Source organism: Cyprinodon tularosa, unplaced genomic scaffold (assembly GCF_016077235.1).
Source record: "Cyprinodon tularosa strain WSP-4 unplaced genomic scaffold, ASM1607723v1 ctg88, whole genome shotgun sequence".
NCBI lineage: Eukaryota > Metazoa > Chordata > Actinopteri > Cyprinodontiformes > Cyprinodontidae > Cyprinodon > Cyprinodon tularosa.
This window is the reverse complement of record NW_024039651.1, coordinates 1,126,833-1,148,300: the sequence shown is the minus strand read 5'-3', so window position 1 is coordinate 1,148,300 and position 21,468 is coordinate 1,126,833. Positions and strand designations below refer to the sequence as shown.

Sequence of the window (21,468 nt, the reverse complement as noted above, 5' to 3'; positions counted from 1 at the left end):
ATGACATTTTTTCTACGCCTTTGTCCTTTGCCTGACTGCTTGGTCCCTGACATTTTGAAATTTTTACCCATGTGGAATCAGAACCATGAGGCCCCCCAAAAGGTCACACCCATAAGTGCATGCTTTCTCTCTGCATCTGTGGTTTGCTTTCCTGAAATTAGCCAATCACAGGTGGTATTACTTTCTCCAGAAAGAGATATAAATGTGACTAGAAGAGAAGTTACAGGAGCATAAAAAGCAAACCACAAATGCAGCGAAGGAGCATATACTTATGTATCTAACATTTTAAATAAAACATCTTTTATGAGTATTCATTGCATATTTGCAATTTTGGCAGAAATATAACTCCATAGGAAAAGCTGACCATAACATGCTAAATTACTTCTAATGAAACCTTTAAGCTGAATACTGAATTATGCTATATTTGGATATATTTTTTTATTAATTAAAAAATGTTTAAGTCATGCATATTTATTTTCTCACGTGTGAATTGAATTGTTTTGCCAAGTACCCTGGTTATTGCTATTACAGGTGAAGTTGCATCAGAGAGGTTCTTACAGCCTGAGGATAAAAAGGTAGCCGGTTTGGGCTGCCAGCTGATGATGCAATGAAAACTTCATCCGCACCAAGATCAAGTTCAGTCAAACCGCTGCAGGAAAGATCGGCTTCTACATTCTGGGATCCATCACCGTCAGCAGTGACTACAGAAAAACAAAAAGAAAAAAAAAAAACATTAGACACCATAGCAGGGGCTTAAATGCCACAAGAACCTCAACCTGAGTCAGTTCTGCCTGCGTTATGGTTCCTCCACCTGTGATTTGACCATTAAACAAAGCTCATTTTCATAAACAAAGTTCACTAAACTGTATTCTAAGCTATAAACATTATTATATTAAACTAGCAAGTCTTAGATTTCTATAAAAAGTCATGATTTTAACAATAGCTATAATAGTAGAGGCGGAACTGCGTTGGCGGGAGTCCCTCGCAACACGCTTTACAAGCTGTGCTAACAGAAAAATAGGCAACTAGTAATCGACACATTTAATGATAAAATAATAAAAGTTATGAGCTTATTTTTTTAAAAGCAGTTTTATTTTTATGTAAGTTTTATCTGCAAAAAATAAACAAGAACAAAAGATATATTTTGAGTAGAAATATTGAGTTATATTAAATATAATAGCTCTGGCATTAGCCTAGCTTAAAATTTTACTCACTGTTCTAGCTAGAGAAACAGGCATGCCTCGTACATGTCTTTTATTTTTCACTTTCTTTTAACGTTTTATATCTGTGACATTTTCAGATTTGTTTCCTAATATAGAAAGTGGTTTATGGAACTCGTATTCATCACAGGAAACATGGAGTCGTGGATTAACACTTAAATCTTTTCTCATTTTCCTTTACAAACATTTACATATAAATCAATAAATGGTTAAGTGACTCTTTCTCTTTAGAAGCATTTTGATGCTTAACCTGTGGCACAGCAGGTATTTTATTCATTGTTTTTAAACAGCTGGTTACTATTTACTGGAGATTTTGCAGCTACATTCATTTCAAGTATCAGGACATATTGGCAGGTGTTCAGGTGGAGTTCATGTGAAGTTAAGTAAGTTAGGTGAAAAAAAATCAACCAGAGAATGAGGACATATTTGAAGCAGATAATCTATTCCCACACGGCTATTCTGGAACATCTTCTGATCCACCCTGACACATTTTTCAAAGAATTACATCTCCACTTCTGAATGAGTGCACTGATCTTCGGCTTTCTGCTTAAAGAAATTACCAAATGAAGGATTTATATGCCTGATGGTATTATTATCATTCCTTAAAATATTCCAGCTATCACATGGTGGTGTGGATAAATGGAGCATGTTGGCCTAATGGTTAGAGCAGTGCGGTTGCAAGTACCCGGTTCGATCCCCACAGGCGCCACTCTGGGCTCCTGAGCAAAACCCTTAACCCCCACACTGCTCCCTGGGAGCAACACAATGGCAGCCCACTGCTCCCCAAGGGATGGGTTAAATGCACAGAATGAATTTCCCAATCAATAAAGGGATTTTCATAAACCTCAATTGACACCCACGATAGCCTGCTTTTAAAGGTCCCTCACCTTGCTGGAAAATTAAATAAACCAAACGGTGTGTAGTTGCTCAGGCATTAAGGATTCCATAATGTGGGAACACATGCATCTGTATTAGTGTGTCACCTCCCGACCTGCATGTGGCTGGCTGCTGTCGTCCGTCTCCATAGGCGTCTGTAGAACAGCCTGATTCTCAGCCATCAGCTGAAGCTCACTGAACTCTGCAGCTGTGCTCTGGGCTCCCTCTGCAATCTAAAACACAATTCACACAGATTATTAGACATTTTTCATTTTAATTCCAAAAGCCACTTCAGTAATGTGTGTTTTCTTTTTTTTTTTTTGTTCCTTCACAAAAAAAATAAAATAATGGGTAGTCTGTGCAATAAATAACCTGGCAATTTTAACCTGACCTGCCCTGACCAGTGGCTGTCCAGTTGGAAACACGAAAAATAAGATTTATTTTTATTTTGAACATGCCATACATTACAGCTAGCAGGAAACACTCATCATAACACTCTTCGGTGTGGATACTATAACGAATCACCTTTGCTGGTCGCTGTTTATTTTGCTCCTTTGCCTTTAATTCAAAAAAGGATGCATCAACGGAACATCAATTCATAGCCATCTTTGAGACAGTTTTGGGATTTAAGGAAAGGAGCAATTACACAATAAAGGAAATTTAGTTAATTTCAAAACATAACAGTAAATCTTAGAAGGATAAAATAAAGCAACTGTCCTCTGAGTATTCAGCATCTAACCATTTATGGATTGACTCCACATTTATATCTGACGTTTACACAAGCGAATGCCAGAAGTAGTAATAACTATACTGAGCTAAAAAAGATGCTAAAGACAGCTTGACAAAAGCAGCAATGATTAACAGTTCTGCAGTGCACCATATTCATTGGCAAAATAAAGAATGTAGTAGCAGCTTGCAATAACCAAATTAAACATGGGCAACGTCACATTACGAGTTGTTTCCTTAAGTCAAAGACCACTTTAAATGACTTCAGCAGTCTCAAAATAATTCATGCTCTTTATTGTAAACATATTTAGTCGTCCGTAGAGCACCCCTCAGCTGTTTTGACATTGCAGGAAACTAATTCACAGCCAGACACCAGCTACTTGTCGTATTGTTGAAGAATTACAGACTACTACATATAGATACACACTGCCAGATTATTTCTATTCTTCAACAACCTATTGGAATTCATCACAGATGGCTGCTCCATTATCTCACCGGGATTGATTAGTTAAAAGTTTCAATTAATGCAACTCTTACACTTCTATCAATCAAAAGCTCTGTTATGCATTAACTTGCTGATAAAATGTCACAGATTATTCAAGCAGCAACTACTTTGTTATGAGTTTAGCAACAGTCTTGAAAACTATCTGTCATTGTTTTGGTCTGGGTCTCTCCTCCCTCAGTGTCTTAAGGATCTTCTTAAGGGCGGATTATACATCAAATGTCGCTTGCATCTGGTTGTGAACCAGTTTTTCTGGTATGCTTCTGCAACGTCAGTCTGGAATTTCTAGGGAAACATAGCAGTTTCCCGCCAAAGCGCTAGGGGGAGCCTATTCGAGAACTTCTCCGGCTGTGCCAGCGGGAGTGTTTATTTTCCAAAACAACACGTCTGAGGCATCGTACAAGTTGTTGTACTTCCGAACCTCCTCGATTAAACTTTCTTCGTGGTTATCCATTGTTGTTATTACTCCTGGGTGTGGCACGCCCCGGCACCGAATCGAGAAGGATGAGTGCACAGACAGCCGGAAAGGCATACCAAGGACCAATCACAGCTGTTTTTAGTCTGCGCACTTCCGTTTGAGGTCTGCACGGGTTTGTGACCGTCCAATGCATAGTCAGGATTTTTTTTAGGTGTGCGACGACGGTTGCAGAACCTCTGCGCGGGGGGCATGGTTGCGCACAGAGACAGATTTGACAGTAGCAGAGGCTATGCGTCAGAAGTATAAATTTGCCTTTAGTCTTGGTTTAGTTTAATTTGACTCCAGCAGTCAACGCCCGCCAGCCTGACAGCGATTCCACGCTGGGCTCTAAATTCAGTGAGTTGACTCGTCTGATCTGAGATCACAGTTGACTGTTCTGTAGTAGAGATTGTAAATAAACAGCTTTTCTATGGTCCTCAGAATGATTTAACATCATTTGGAATTAACCTCGTCGTCTTGCATGGCTAAGCTTAATTATTTTAGATAATTTGTCAGAATTTAGATTATGATCCGGAAGACTACAGAGGGAGTTTTTTTCCCAGTATTATTGCAAAAAACATGTTTTGTAAATGGAAATCTAGAGAAAAAAAAGGAAACTAAGAAATGAAACTTTTTATATTTTATATATAGGTATATAAGTATATAGGTAAAATTTTTCCCCTCAATATAACATGCAAAAAAAAAAAAAAAAAAAAAAAAAAAATATATATATATATATATATATATATATATATATATATATATATATATATATATATATATATATATATATATATATATATATATTTATTTATTTACATAACTTTTTAAAATGAGATATACAACAAACACTACAGGAATGCGATATCATCCACTCAATAAAGAGTTGCTACATTTACATTTCACAATTAATTACTTTCTATTTACTTACTATTCTCTAACGTCAGACACATTGTCAATGGATAACTCAGTCAATGTCTTTAAATCAGTCTGAGATAGCCAGACTAATGTTACGCTACATTCTATACTATACGATACATCAGCCTATATATGGATTTCCTTGGTTAGTACATCCACTGACTGTGAAACGACTGTGGAATGATGTGGAACGACTTCCCAACGCCAGCAACTGCTTGTTTTTGCAGCCAGATGCTACACATGTAGGGATTTTTTACTGCCCGTCTCCATGGGAGTGGGGAGTACCAGCATGACTGACGCCGGCTTCACTTTTTCAGGCAATCAACATTCCAGTGAATAAATAGAGATCATTGGGAGAGCTCTCCTTGCAAAGCATCATGGTAGCTACCCGACAGCGGCGACTCATAAAAAAGGCACCGCGCAGTGGAGGAGAAGTTACGTGACCAACGGAGCAAAAAGCAGTGATCATCTGTCCGAATGGTCAGTTAACTGAGTTTACTATAACGTCCCTGCTGTATGTGGTCAAAATAAGCTTATATGAGCTATGAGAACAGCACATTTTAAACAGGCCGTTTACGAGGAGAAATGGGCTTGTGCATGCTCTCGCACGTACACTTTTTTAGAATTGGAGAGGGCGGATCTTTTGAAAAATTCGCTAAAATCCACCACAACACCTTTAAGCTTCTTACAAATCCCGCTCTTTTCTGATTTGATAGTCTCTAGTGGGCTTTATTTTATCAGTTTTATTTTTCTATGTAAGCAGACAGGAAATAGGATTAGAGAGTGGGGGAAGACGTGAAGCAAAGGTCAACAGGCCAGGACTCAAACCTGCGAGGGCTGCATTAGAGGACCAAAGTCTCTGCACATGGGTTGCACACTTAACCCCTGCACCACTACCGCACCACATAATTGGGTTCTTTTCAAGTTGTGTTTTAACAATCAAATTCTCTTCACTTTAAGCCCACATTGATAAATAGAAATGCTGTTGCCAACATCCATTAGACCAATAGTAATGCATCTTGGCTCCTTACTCTAAAGGAAAGCCCTTCTTTTTAAATTGTAAAACACAATTTGAAAAGAATGCAATTCATAAAATTTAATCTGAACAAGAGAAAATCAAAAAACAACTATGAAAAAATATAAAATAAAATACAGTAATCAGAAAAAAATATAAAATCTGCAAAGTTGCTATCAAATCCTTTTTTAAATAAAAAGTTCTACAAAGCTCAGTTTCTGAATAGTATTTTTGTTTCAAAAGCTGTTCTTTGCAACAATAATGAAACAAAATTCACTCCATAAAATTATAATATTTAACTTTAAATACGGTAGAACATAAAAAGAATACACGTTTTATGTAGTTATTTTATATATTTTAATTGGTTTGTTGTATTCTCCTTTGACCTTAAAAGTTGAACAGCGAAACAAATCTAAGTATAATTGTCACTTAAAGAAAACAGGTAAAGATAATAAGGCTTTAAAGCTGGCCTTACAAATATTACCAAACAGCCTTTGTTGTAAATCTGTGACCTGGAGTGAACCCGAGTTGGTTCAGCTCAGTGGGGAGTGCATGAGTTAGATCTACAGAAAGCAGCAGTGTAGGCAGTAGTGAAATATTTAAAAAAAAATGTTCAGTGATCCCAGATAAACCTCCGTTTTAGAGGAATGTCTGACCAGTGAATAAGAAAGCAGAGACAAGGGTGCAGGTAGGGGAGAAGTCTCATGTGGTAAAAACAAACAGGGATGATCTAGGAAAATTGGATATCTTCAAACCAACATATGATCCCCTTTATAAACACAGACTTTAGATAAACAAGACTTGAAAACCGCACAGGAAAAAATTAGCTTATAAGGAGAAATAGACTTGTCAATAGCAAGTAATCTCAAAATCTTTTCAAATGCCCTGCCAGACTCATAGGCATCCCACAAATTCTTTCACTACACGCACTGCTATGGAAAAGGAAAACAACAGGCGCCTTGATGTCAGAGATTTAAACAGGACAAGGTCCGCCTCTCACTCCCTATGGAGTCTCTTATAATCAGCACTTAATATGGAGCCCCTGACTCCAATTTTATGGATTTAACAGTCTGGTTATGTTTTCCACGCAGTTCAACTAAGGAAAACTAACTGTTTATTCTATTCTTTGTGTATCTTCAGCCCAAATTTTGTAAAAGGATCATATTTAGCATAAAGGACATTGTGAGGGATTAAAAAAAAAAGAAGAAAAAACATTTCTCTTTGTGTTAAACTGAAGTTGTTTCTATACCTCAGAGTTGCCGGAGGTGGAGGAACTGGCTCTTTTTGGACACAGTTTGGGTCTGGAAAAGATGAATAACCAAATCAGTTCAAGTGCTAATTAAAGACAGATCTGTGAGAAAGCATTTTAATGAAGCTGCTGCTGGAAGAAAAACCACTCCGATGTTCACAATTTGACCAGAAATGTAAAAATGGATACAGTCCCATCTAGCTGTGCTGAAATTAGAGCTTTTTCTGGCACTGTAATCACCTTCATTAGCTTTCAGTATTATAACTCCCACATACCTGTGGCTATCTCACTCAGTAGCTGGTCTGTTGTGTCATTGAATGATGAAGCAAGATGCACCGCACTCTTGGTTTCGCACAAATGTTCTAGCGGTTCTCCAGCCCCTCTTACATTGGCTGATCCTGAGCTGTTATTACATTTTTCCTGGTAGAATTTTAGACTTTATATGTGATAACAAGTTCTAACCAGACTATATTTCTATAAACGGAGGAGAGTCAGCATTATTCTAACATTGGCTTATTTTGACAGTTACAACCACAGGTTTTAATGTGTTTATTGGGATTTTGTGTGACAGACCGACACTAAGTGGTGCATAATTGGAAAATGGGAGAAAAATGATACATGGTTTTTAAAATTATTTTCATGTGAAAATCTAAAAGGCCTGCCTGCACATCATTACTATGTACAGCATTTATTTACGACTATTCTCAGCAGGAAAGAATAAGCCTTGTAAAATTAGATGGACTCCAGTTTACAACAGTTTCGACTGATTGATTTATTGATCTTACAGTGGAGAAATTTACTCATTATATTGGCTCAATAGTCAAAAAGCAGTGTAAATGTCTTTCATTAAAAGCTCAACTCTTCTACACTCTGGTGCAGAGGGTGAAAGGTGTTGTCCATGATGGATGTAAGCTTGGACAGCACCCTCCTCTCAGCCACTTCCTCCACTGAGTCCAGAGTCATAGAAGGTTTTAAGCAGGGACCTGCTCACTCCTAAGGACCTCAGCCTCCTCAGGAGCTGGGGGCAGCTCTGAACCTTCTTATACAAGCTATCAGTGTTATAAGACCAGTCCAGATTATCATTGAGGTGAACTCCCAGGTATATGAAACTCTCCACAGTTTCTATGTCCTGACGGTCTTCTGGAGTCTATCACCATCCCCTAAGTCTTACTGGTGTTAAGACACAGGTGGACCTTCTCACACCAGATCGATACTACAGCTCGTTCTCCTCAGAAACAGCCTACAATGGCCTAGTCATCTGAGAACTTCTGAAGATGGCAGCTGTCCATGTTGGAGGTGAAGTCTGAGGTGTAGAGGGTGAAGATAAACGGAGACAGAACGGTGCCCTGGGGGGCCCCAGCACTGCAGAGTGCCACCTCTCACTGACAGCCCAGATTTCTCCATTGGATCTGGGCTTGAATAGATCATTCCTATACAGGAAAATGGATACATTTCCTTTCAAACCATCCTAATCCTGCTGTAAGATAAACTACTTCCACTTATGTTACTTAATTATGGCAAGAATTGCACCCAAGAATGACTCCATGTTCCTTCTCTGCGCTTGTTTTTATGCACCTGTAAATTCTCTCCTACTTGTGTGCGACCCATTTCTGCGCTCTCATTTCAACTTTTGTCACTTTGAGGGTGAAACCAAGCAGAGAAAGCAAACGACCTGTGATTGGCTACTTTTCAGGAAATCCCACCTCTTGAGGCAATTGGTCGTTCCCAATCAGTGGCTACTCCCTCCCCCTACTCACTATACTTTGAAGCATTGTCAAAGCTGAGCTGAGTCCTTCTCTTTGAGCTAAAGGGTACAACTATATCCTCTGCTTTAGAGATAGCCTTTCCTCTAGGGGTGGAACAGTTCACAAAATCACAAAATCCACGGTTCGATTCGGTTCACGGTTTTGTGGTCACGGTTTTCGGTTCGGTTCGGTATATGTTTATTGTTACCCCGAAATCCCATAAAAATTAATAAAAAAAAAATAGACAAAAATTAATGAATTATTTTTAATGATCCGCGGAAACCATGGATCATTTCCGCATGTTTTGCTGCTATGAATTTAATCATCTCGCGCATGCCCTCTACGATCTCCGAGGAACTCAGAGCGGAGCGGACGGGAGCCACAGTGGAGACTGTAGGCTTTGCTTTGTGCAGGCGGTCTGGAGCGGAGCGGAGCATTGACGGAGTATGAGGGATTTCGGGGTTAGCCTGACATGTTGGTCGTGTTGCTGTTAGCATAAACAAACCGTGTTGCACAATGCTTGCACACTGTTGCACTTTTATCCACAACTTTCTTTCCGCCGTCATCGTAGGTCACTCTAAATGCAAAGTGGTCCCATACAGCAGAGCTATAAAGTGCTGCTGGCGCGTCTTCCAACCCCAGTTCTTTCCCACTCGCCATTCCGACACAATTCTCCACAACAACTGATTTTTTTCTGCTGCACCCGGCTACGCTGCTTCGCTTCTTCTTCTTCTTCTTGTTTACTACTGGTGGTTGGCTTTGGTCGCAGTACCGCCACGGTCTGCTCTGGAGTGTACACGCTTCGCCTATGAGAAAATGGAGCCGCGCATGAACCGAACGCAACACACGCGAACCGAACCGAGACAGTCGAACCGAACGGTTCGGACGGTTTTAAAAAATCTTTCCATCCCTACTTTCCTCGCACTACCGCAACAGGAAGCTGCTGTTACCATGGCAGCAGTCCAAGCTCTGCAGCGACTGATGCAATGGTACAACACTAGTTTAAGATTATCTAGAAGAAGCAAACCATCAAAAAGGCACTAATTCTGCTGCATCAGCAGGTAAAATAATATGTGCTGTTTAGTTTAACCTTTCTTACTCTGTAATAATTACCTCCACTTTGGAAGTGATCTTTTTAGTTTGTGTGTGTCTGTCTGTGTACAGGCATTTTATCAGGTGTCCCTCATGTCAACGAACAATCCATACAATTTTGGTGATGATCCGGATCGTAATATGAATACTGGATTTTTTTAAAGATTCTCCAACACTGTGAGATAGGGATATTTGACCTATTAAGCAGTTCCCCTCTAAACGAGAGGTTGGCAACAGTTACCATGACAGCCTCACCATTGGACTATCTGAAGGTATTTTACGAAAGACAAAAGCACAAGGCTGCAGCAACCTATGACAACTTATTAAATAATGATGAGTATGCCATGACTGTGTCAGCCTACATCAACAAATGCATTGAGGACATCAGAATCAAAAAGAACATCACCACCCGGGCCAACCAACCACCCTGGATAAATGGAGAGGTTCAGCAATCAAGATCTCAGCTTTCAAGTCCAGTGATAAAGAGACATTGAAAACAGAGCGTGCCAACTGAAACCATGCCATCAGATCAGCGAAGCAGAACCACAGCCAGAAGATCCAGGATCTTCTCCACACCAGGAGGATGTGGGAAGGCATTCGGATGATCACAGACTACAACACATCCCCTGGTAGATGCAGCAAATGCTGACTTCCTACATACAGTGGGGAGAACAAGTATTTGATACACTGTTGATTTTTCAGGTTTTCCCACTTGCAAAGCTTGTAGAAGACTAATTTTTATCATAGGTACTCTTCAACAGTGAGTGATGGAATCTAAAACAAAAATCAAGAAAAATACAATGTATGATTTTTAAATTATTAATTTCCATTTTATTGTGTGAAAAAAGTATTTGATCATCTATCAACCAGTAAGAATTTTGGCTCTCACAGACATGTTAGTTCTTCTTTAAGAAGCCCTCCTGTTCTCCACTCATTACCTGTATTAACTGCACCTGTTTGAACTCGTTACCTGTATAAAAGACACCTGTCCACACACTCAATCAATCACACTCCAGCATCTCCACAATGCCCAAGACCAGAGAGCTGTGTAAGGACATCAGGAATAAAATTGTAGACCTGCACAAGGCTGGGATGGGCTACAGGACAATAGGCAAGCAGCTTGGTGAGAAGGCAATAACAGTTGGTGAAATTATTAGAAAATGGAAGAAATACAAAATAACGGAAAATCTCTCTCGGTCTGGGGCGCCATGCAAGATCTCACCTCGTGGAGCATCATTGATCTTGAGGAAGGTGAGGAATGAGCCCAGAACTACACTGCAGGACCTGGTCAATGACCTGAATAGAGCTGGGACCACAGTCTCAAAGAAAACAATCAGTAACACTCTACGCCGTCAAGGATTAAAATCCTGCAGTGCACGCAAGGTGCCCTTCCTCAAGCCAACGCATGTCAAAGTCCGTCTGATGTTTGCAAATGACCATCTGAATGATCCAGAGGAGGAATGGGAGAAGGTCATGTGGTCTGATGAGACAAAAATAGAACTTTTTGGTTTTAACTCCACTCGTCATGTTTGGAGGAAGAAGAATGATGAGTACAACCCCAAGAACACCATCCCAACCGTGAAGCATGGCGGTGGAAACATCATTCTTTGGGGATGCTTTTCTGCAAAGGGGACAGGACGACTGCACCATATTGTGGGAAGGATGGATGGGGTCATGTATCGTGAGATTTTGGCCAACAACCTCCTTCCCTCAGTAAGAGCACTTAAGATGGGTCGTGGCTGGGTCTTCCAGAATGATAACAACCCAAAACACACAGCCAGGGCAACTAAAGAGTGGCTTCGTAGGAAACATCTTAAGGTCCTGGAGTGGCCTAGCCAGTCTCCAGACCTGAATCCAATAGAAAATCTTTGGAGGGAGCTTAAACTCCGTGTGGCCCAGCGACAGCCCCGAAACCTGAAGGCTCTGGAGGAGATCTGTATGGAGGAGTGGGCCAAAATCCCTGCTGCAGTGTGTGCAAATCTGGTCTAGAACTACAGGAAACGTCTGATCTCTAATTGTAAACAAAGGTTTCTGTTCCAAATATTAAGTTTCATTGTTCTGGTGTATCAAATACTTATTTCAAACAATAAAATGGAAATTAACTATTTAAAAATCATACATTGTATTTTTCTGGATTTTTGTTTAAGATTCCATCACTCACAGTCTAAGAGTACCTATGATAAAAATTACAGTCTTCTACAAGCTTTGCAAGAAAACCTGAAAAATCAACAGTGTACCAGACACTAAACCTGGACGTAGCTGAAGTGAGGAGAACTCTGAGGAAAGTCAACCCGAGGAAGGCCCCAGGGCCTGATAACATACCCAAACCTGGGCGGGTGTAATGTATAAAGAGTGTGCAGATCCGCTGGCTGGAGTCCTCACAGACATCTTTAACACCTCGCTGGACCGATCCGTAGTGCCAGCATGCTTCAAGTCCACCGTTATTCCGGTCCAAAAGAAGCCTCAGGAACCTTGCTAAATGATTACCAGCCTGTCACACTGACTCCAATCATGATGAAGTGCTTCGAAAGGCTGGTTAAAGAACACATCGTCTCCAGTCTGCCGCCAACATTCGACCCGTTCCAGTTTGCCTACTGACAAAACCGCTCCACTGAGGACGCCATCTTTGCTACTCTCCACCTGAGCCTGGCACACCCTGAGAAGAACACCCACATGTGGATATTGTTCCTGGACTTCAGTTCAGCTTTCAACACCATCATCCCACAGCAACTGATGGGAAAACTGAAACAGCTGGGCTTTAATACAACCCTTCAAAATTGGCTCCTAGACTTCCTCACCAAAAGACCTCAGTCAGTCTGGGTTGGACAGAACACCTCTGATGTCATTATCCTAAGCACAGGCTCCCCCTCAGGGGCTGCGTCCTGAGCCCCCTGCTGTTCACCCTGATGACACATGACTGCGTCCCCAGGTTCACCACCAATCACATCGTGAGGTTTTCAGACGACACCACGGTGGTGGGCCACATCAGAGACGACAACACCAGGACTACAGAGAGGAGGTGGAGCAGCTGGTGGTGCAGAGATAACAGCCTGATCCTGAACGTGGAAAAAATGAAGGAAGAACCAGCCTAACCACGCTCCACTGGTCATCAACAGCTCAGCTGTAGAGGTGGTCAGCAGCACAAAATTCCTAGGTGTGCACATCACAGACACCCTCACCTGGAATGTAAACACTACCTCACTGATCAAAAGGACTTTGAAGCATTGGATGCAGGTCCAGGAGATTCCAGAACAGCTTCTTACCCATTGCCATTACACTGCTAAATATAATAAAATGGGTTATAAAAAAAACAAAAAAAAAAAAAAACCTGAATGTTGGAACTGTAACTACACAGTCGTATGTTTATATCACTTTTTTTTCCCACCACAGTGTTTTTTATCAGCGTTTTTATCACTGCTGCTAACCTTTATCTTTTTGTATACACTTGTATGTACAAAATGACTAAATAAAATATTTCGAAGTCTGTTTGTCTGTTAGCAGGATCAAACTTTTTTTTTTTTTTCCTCAACCAGAGGTCTGCGTCATGCAAAAAAACAATTTAAATTTGGTAATGATCCAGATCATGACTGAGTTTTAACTATAGGTGCAAATCACAATTTGGGGCTAAATTTGATACTTGGCGCAGGTGTGTGCTCTCCGAGTGTTTTTCTAGTTTATGATAAAAAAGTCAAGGTTTCTCTATTAGACCAAAGACATAACTAAATAGGCCCCACATTTTGGGGAGTTTTCAGCTATGATATTTCTTTACTCAGTGAATGTGTGCGACAAATATGCAGAACTTTATAACCATTTATAATGGATGGCCTTATAAGCCACTCTCTCGCATATATATAATTGGTTACAGATGGGACTTAATATGGCCGACCCTCTTCAGGATAAATGCTGTTGTTTTAAAGAGTTAAAAACTGGTTAATTGAAGTCATTATTAAATAATTCTGCTTAACATTTACAACGTATCTCTGCTTATGTCTCCTTGAACCCCAGTTGGCCTCGGCAGCCAACACTGAGCTGGTTCTGCTGGAGGTTTCTTCCTGTTGAAAGGGAGTTTTTCCTCTCCACTGTCGCTACAAGCATGCTTAGTGTGAGGGATTGCCTTCCAGTCAATGAGTCGATGTAATCAACTGGTTTTCCTTAGATAGAAATTTTGAATCAATTTGACTGTATGATCTGGTTAACTGTAAAGTGCCTTGAGATGGCATGTGTTGTGAATTGGCGCTATATAAATAAACTGATTTGAATTAACACAGTCATGAATGTGTTCTGAGAGCAGTAGCTCTAAAAACTTACATTTTTAAAATTCTTATGAGCTAAGCTAATGTTAGCTTCACTGTTGAGGTGAAGTGGTGATTAAATAAACACTTCTGTATGAAAGCAGATATTCAAATTTCTAATCAGATTATGAACCATTAAGCTTTTGTTTTCTCTTTTATGTCGAGCATTGCGTTTTTAAAAAGTTGTCAGCTAAAGACAAAGATGGCTTTTTCATGTGAAGTCAGAAAAATAGTTATTAGGCTGAGGATGCTTTGCAACTGCTAATAGCCACAACCAGGAAGAAAACAGTGTTTGAAGAGCCAGGATTTCTTGAAAAGCAGACAATCACAGGTGGTTTATTTTCTCTGGCTTGTTCTTCTCTTAAAATGACAAAAGTTGACATGATCGTACAGAAACAGATCCACACACGAGTAGGAGCTAATCTATAGGCGCAAGAAAAGCAAGAGAACGCAGAGAAGGAGGATGAACATATGCTTGTGATATATTGGGGGACTCATGTTGTTGAATCTGCACAGATGTAACTTTTGAAATGTGAATGAGAGTAGTTGCATGCATTTATTTTATAAACTTAAAACTTATTTAATGTGCAATTTTTTCCTCATTTTTCTCCTTCCATCTTCCTGTAATCTCAGTCTTTTTGAATTTAGGCCAAAAATTTAAATTACTAAATTATTCATCTCTTCAAAGAACACTCTAAACTTTGCTTTGTCCCCTACATGACTTGTGGTGGTTTTTGCTTTCTTCTTGCAATAAAAAAGGCAAATATGTGGAGTTTAAGAAAAATAACTTTCCTGATAATGTTTTGCTTCTTCCAACTGTGGATCTCTAGATTAAACGGAGGCCTCTTGCATGCTTTACTAATTAAATCTCTCCATGCTGGGCCTGTCAGCTTAGGCTGTCCATAATTTCTTGTTAGGTCTCTCAGTTGTGCCATGCTCTTTTTTTTTTTTTTCCAGGAATGGATTAAACGGAGCTATGTGATGTTCAAATGTTATTCCATTACTTAAGTCTGCTGTAATGCTTTTCCCAACTTTCTCCTCAAATTGTCTTCTTGGAAGCACACAAGACAATCAGGTTTATACTAAGTATTGGTTACACACAGTTACATTTGGTGCCTAGTAAAGGCAGTATATTCTATGTAAAGTAGACTGAAATTTTAATTTTTTGGTAGAAAACTTTTAAAAATATCCAGCATCCATTCCTTCTCCTTAACAAATGTTGAGATCTTCTATTATATAGAATCTCAATACAGTATATTTGAGTTTTTACCTGTTACAGAAGGTAAAGAGAAACCTGTGACTACTGCTACCGATCTTTTTATCATTTAACTTATTAAACCAACATGTTTATGACGTTCTATTCTGACATTTTTCTCAATGTTTTGAGGTCTATGTGAACCAGTGAAGTGTTAAAACACACAGGAACTGGCTCTTATTAGAAATGAATATTACAGCTGAGTGAATTCATTACCTGTCAGTCAACGGAGGGCAACCCCTGCTCATCCACTTGTGCCTGTTTTTTGTTGTTGTTTTTTTTTTTTTTAACAAAAAGAGGAACCTTTGAAGGTGAACTTTGCGCGTCTTAAAACATGCATGACTGGGTCTGACTTGCTTGGCCTGCTGCCAGTCGTTTCGGTGAACTCGTAAATTAATAGGGAACATCAGGGGGGATAGAAAGCAGCTACTGAGCTTGAGTTTGGAGCTGCAGATGAACACATGTTCTCACGATTGGCTGTTTTTGTTGTTGCTATACACATTTGTGATTTCATGGAAAACCTGTTTCTTATTTTACTGGCCTTAATAGCAAAAAGCTGTAGAGTTACTGTGCTGGCAAAGGGACTTTTGATTCTGAGGTGCTCAAATTCTTTGAGTAAAATAATAATATAGGTACAAATCTCAATCTTGCAGAAGTTCATACCCATCTGAAATAATGGGTTTCAACAAACAGCTCTTCGGAACAGATAGTATTACATTTGTTAAAGATTAGCCTCGTCTATTTGGGGCTGGGAATGTAAATTACACCTTTTAATAGCCTTTCAATGGGGCTGCTACCAAACTCACACCGGACTCTACCTCTCCCGGGTGTCCCCTATTCACTCTGTTACTACGCCCATTACTTTCATGCTGCCTTTCTGGTTTTGTGCGCTGGAATTGATGCCAGGTGCTGCACCTTGAATGCCCTTTCGGTGTTTGGTGAGAACGAATCAACATCAAGGAAGCCACACCGTTGCATTTAAAGCCAACTTATCACCAAAGAGGAGCCACATCAGTCACTAAGGCGCCCAGCTGAGTCAACATAACAGAGATGTGACGATACAGGCGTGGGTTTGTGCATTTTCTGCCAGACCAGCCAACCTGTAGAGGTGACAGATGCAGTAGTTGAGATCCTATGAATATTTCTCTTGATAAAATACTGCATGAGTCTGACCCTTGACCTGAGAACGACGTCAGATCAATGTTGAGAGTGCTTTACCCATAAGGTGAAAAAACAGCAGAAGATGCAGTTGGTTGTAGTGATAATATGGGCTTTAAGAGTCTGCAAAAATGTTTGCATGGTCTGCATTTGCAGAAGAGGAACATATTTACTCAAAGACAATAGTAGTGGTAGTAGGCAGAGGTTTACTGGGTTAAAAGCCATTGGAGGAGTTGGTTAACAGTTCAACACTTTCATAAATGTGGGGTAACCATGTTGGATTTTAAAGTTGCATCTGTTTAGAGGAACTTAGATTAGATTAGATTCAACTTTATTGTCATTGCAAAGGTACAAGGCAACGAAATGCAGTTTAGGTCTAACCAGAAGTGCAATAGCATGATAAATAAGACCGTCAGCCTTGCGATGTACTCGCGCCGCCATCTTGGTCTTGAACTTCCAATTTCTATGTAGAAATTTAGACTGCAGGCGGCGATCTATTTGAATTTTTGGACTTTAATTTACAACTTCAGAGCACAAACTAATTGTGCCATGTCAACTGAAGTCTCAACCAACTTTTACTGCTATTTGTGTTTGTAGATCTGTGTTTTGACTCCTTCTGTGAAAATATATGTTTGGGGGAAAAAAAGCTGACTTGCTACACTATAAGATTGTAGGAAAATAAAAACATTACATTACAGGTGAAAAATCCGAAATGAAAATAAATGACATTAGATGAAACAACTATATTTGCTTAAATTTTTAATTTAACAAGGAATATAAAATGACAAAATCACCAGGAACCATCCAAACAATAAGGGTGTGTGACATATTTGTATTAGAAATCACAGTACATAACCTTATCAACTACCCCGAGGCAAATCCCAAAATACTACAATATTAACTACAAGTTAATTCTTTTGTTGCCCATTTTAGAAATTAAAGCTCAAAGTCATTAAATGGAATGAACTATTTCAATCACTTAGTTTTTTTAATGCTGTTGATGATGGGTTACAGATAATTATAATAGGGGAGATGATTATGGTCAATAAAAAAAAAAATACTAAAACAAAAATATTTAATCTAAATAATTCTGAATTCAAGTTAGAATTTAATGGCTATTATTTGGCCTTTTTTAGTTAGTTTGTTTTCAATGGCCCTAATCATCTTCTGTGTAAAAACCCCAAATTCAGTGCTCTGAAAAAAACAGAAAATATGAACTATGATGAAGAATAATAAAAAGTGTTAGGTATGTGTCCCTCAACACATTGACAATACCCCATACATTCTCTTTTGGTTTCCGGTCAGGAGAATTTTTCTAACCATTCAGGCACACTAACTCCATGGTCACTGAACCAATTTAGGTAACCTTGGCAGCATGCAGGCATCAAGTCCTGCAGGAAAATTAATAATATCAGCAAAAGGAAGTATGCAGTAAATTTCCTGGTGGAATCCTGCATTGACTTCAGAAAACACAGTGGACTATCTCATATCCTCACTTACAGTGCAAAAAAAAAAAAAATCCAGATACTGTAATTCTGTTGATCCCCAGTCTTCCTCCTGATTTCCAAACGAAATGTAAAATTAAATTTCATCTCAAGAGAGGACTTTGGATCACTGAACAAGAGTCCTTTTCATTTTAGACCTTACCCAGGTAAGATGTTTAATTAAGTTCACTTTATTTTTGCCCTTATAATCTTTACACTGAACTGCCTCCTTCAGCTTACTAAGAGTAACAGACCGAAAAAGAACAAAGGATTGATTTTCAGCTAAAAAAAAAATACTTTTTTATTTTGCTATGTGATTAGAGGTGGACTGTCTTGATATCATATATAATTATTCAGTAAAACTACAGCCTCAAGAACAAAAAAGTTTTGATGGGATTGCTATTTTTCCCATATTTTCACTAATGTTCAATTCAAACATGGAAAAACAGTGAATGAGACATCAATGATAAGAATATTTTTAAAAAGATGATTAAATGCAGCTATATGTATTTGTTAGCCATGAAACCGTTCTAATTGATGCTAATAAGGTCCTAAATATGGTAGTTGTTTTATTCCTGGGGGTTGTTCTCGTTTGCTTTTTTTAAGAGAAGTGCTTGTATTTGTTGGGGGTTGACTGCTGTAATATGCAGCCACACAATGTAAAGGCTGCAATGGATTTTTTCATTCAATCATCACTCTGTATCATAATAAATACCACTAAATAGCTTGAAAAACTTTTTTTACCCAGGAAAATGCATTTTTGACTGTTAAGCAGACTTCCACAGAAAGCTAGAGTTTGGAGGGTCTTTAGCCATTTTGTGCAATTAGTTATGTTTGTCGTGTATTCAAATCTTTCACATATAAAACAGAGGAATCAAAAACAGGATTAGTTTGAGCTCTTGGTCTCAGTCTGCATCTGTGAAAGGTTGCAGCATTTTGGAAATCTCAGTTATGATTAACTACTTTACTCTCCAGGGAATGTATGTGGTAATTTATGTTAATTAATTCTAACGTTACTAACTTCTAATAAATGCTGAAAATCTTGCCCAGATGTCATGTTGAAAAAAAAAGGTAGGTACCAGTGGGAAACATGAGACATCGCTGATTGGACGACGGCGCCGTGTGACCCTTGAACCGGAAGTCATTCTGCCTGCTGCGGCTTTTGAAAACATAGATATTGTCGGCGCCCCAAACATAGCTGCCGTTATCCAGAAATATTTTGAATCAGGACATACGTACGAGGTGATACTGGATATGCTTAAGACTAATCACGAAATTTCAGTTAGTTTGCGTACACTGAAGACACACTTAAAAGAAGCTGGACTGTTCAGACGACACAACTTCCGGCTCAAGGGTCAAACGGCGCCGTCGTCCAATCAGCGATGTCTCATGTTTCCCACTGGTAACTACCTTTTCCGGTAGGTTAATGTAATTGTGTTTTCCTTAATGTAGTTGCGCTTTGCTTTATGTAGTTTTGTTTTTCTTAATGTAGCTGCACTTTGCTTTATGTAGTTTTGTTTTTCTTAATGTAGTTGCGCTTTGCTTTATGTAGTTGCGATTTCCTTAATGTAGTTGCGCTTTTAGATTTGTAGTTGCAGTTTGCACTTCTGGGCCACCGTATTTATGGCTAGTCTTAAAATCTTTCTTTTTGATGAAGCTTATAGTATGTAGATCAGGTTATCCTGAGCTACCTTAATAGCTTTGCTGCTATAGACTTTGCTGGAGGACATAGAGAGCCCTTTTCATCATTCTGCGTCATTCTTTTTCTACTCTCCCATTGTGACGCATTTCTTAGTTCAGCCCTTAACTTATGTTCTCTTTGCTTTTCCCAATCATAGTAGCTTCATCTTGTCTGGTACTGTTGGTAAGGACACCATTCTGGAAAGAGACATAAGATGGGCTGCTGACATCAATACCTCCAAATACAGATGATAGAGTTGGGCCTCTGACTAACTGTATGTGTTCTCTTCTTTCCTTTTTGTCAGGAAAACTGGCTAGTTGCTCATCTGCTGAACTGCTTCTTTCCTAAACAGAGACACCTATGGATCTAGTTTATTGTTACTTTTCTAAATAATTTTGTTTTTTCCGTTACCTGAAAATGATGCAGAGAACACTCATAAGTATCAGAGTGAAGAAGGCAGCTCCGCTCACAGCAGCGAGGAGGGAGTCCACCTTTCTGTCTGACGGGGACATGGCTCGCTGATTACCTCCCAGCTCAGTCAGGTTGTGGTAGTGGAAGAGAAGAGCAAATCCACGTCCCCAGTGGGTGGTGGTGATGAGCTCCATGATGACCTCCACCATCTCATGGCTTGAGCCAAAAACCAGCTGGCTGCTGGGAGGCCGGTTGGACCCACAGAACCTAGAGGAAAAGGTGATGAGGTCCGAGATGTAAAGGACGTCATGGGGACAGGCGTCAAGTATGGATTGTTGAGTTTCAGGGCTCACAGCAGGAGTATCAGTGAAGGGTGGTGAACCAAAGGTGGTCTCTTCCATAACTGTGTTTTGATTCGAATCAGTACGAAAATCTCCATTTAAAGAGGGGACAAAGACGGAGTTGGTGACCTTGTCTGCAGAAGCTATAGCACCAGGGAGGAGAAGAAGGGAAGTAGGGGGTGATGAGGTCTGACTAGAGGATGGATCTGCAGACCTTTTAGCAGAACTTGAGACTTCTGCAATCTCCATTTTTGTAGACTGCTCCTGGACCACAACTTGACTGAGGACGCCATCTTGGAAAGAACGTTGAGTTTTTGAGATATCTCTTGCACTTTGATGTGTAGGCCTTGCATCTTGCGACAAGCTTTCATCAGCTGGTAAACTGGTAGTCGTTTCCTCGGCTTCCTCTTCAAAGTTAGAGAAAGCAGAGTACTGAGCTTCAGAGTCATGGCTTTCAAACACGTCGAAGTCAAATATTTCCAAAACAAGCTGGTAATCAACAGGAACAACAAACTGCCAAACACAATGAGTCCCAGACGAGTAGTTGTAGGGGAAACCAGGAGACAGAATGAGACCCTGGACATCCAATACATCCACCTTGGCACCACAGTCAAAGTACACCTGCAGAAAAAATAAATAGAAGTCAGTCTCACGCCAATCCAATTCTGCTTTCACTTAGAAGTACAACACATGTTCACTTAAAGTCGTAGGGAAGCGGCTGTTCCAACCGTTGCATTTCCGAAATCTCCCGAGTGGTGCACGACTTCACACTAGTGAATATAGTAAATGTGATTCGTTGTTTATCAAGGAGGTGGCGTTGTTGTGGCGGAAGATTCTCAAGCAAGTTGGATTGTGGGCAGTTTCTTTGAAGCATCTTGCTAACCAGTTAACAACTCAGTGCTAGTAGGTTCTCAATGGGAAATTCCATTGGGACCAAGAAGCACTAAATTGGCGACTTAGAAACAACACTGTCAAGGAACGCTATGGACAGCGGAAACATGCAAGAGCAGAAGAGTTTTGTGTCGGAGGTCATGAATGAGTCTCCT

The 21,468-nt window shown here is 39.7% G+C and overlaps 1 protein-coding gene across 2 annotated transcripts in view; it reads right to left on the bottom strand.

Annotated features, from left to right (window-relative positions):
• Positions 1–21,468, bottom strand: part of si:dkey-112e17.1 — a 60,143-nt gene that overhangs the window by 11,142 nt on the left and 27,533 nt on the right. For both annotated transcript variants that reach the window (XM_038273635.1, XM_038273636.1), the window contains exons 2-5: positions 20,082–21,043; positions 6,964–7,015; positions 2,212–2,329; positions 559–701 (exon numbers count right to left, since the gene is read on the bottom strand). In XM_038273635.1, coding sequence (XP_038129563.1) covers positions 559–701; positions 2,212–2,329; positions 6,964–7,015; positions 20,082–21,043 — 1,275 coding nt within the window. The remainder of the gene's footprint in view (positions 1–558; positions 702–2,211; positions 2,330–6,963; positions 7,016–20,081; positions 21,044–21,468) is intronic.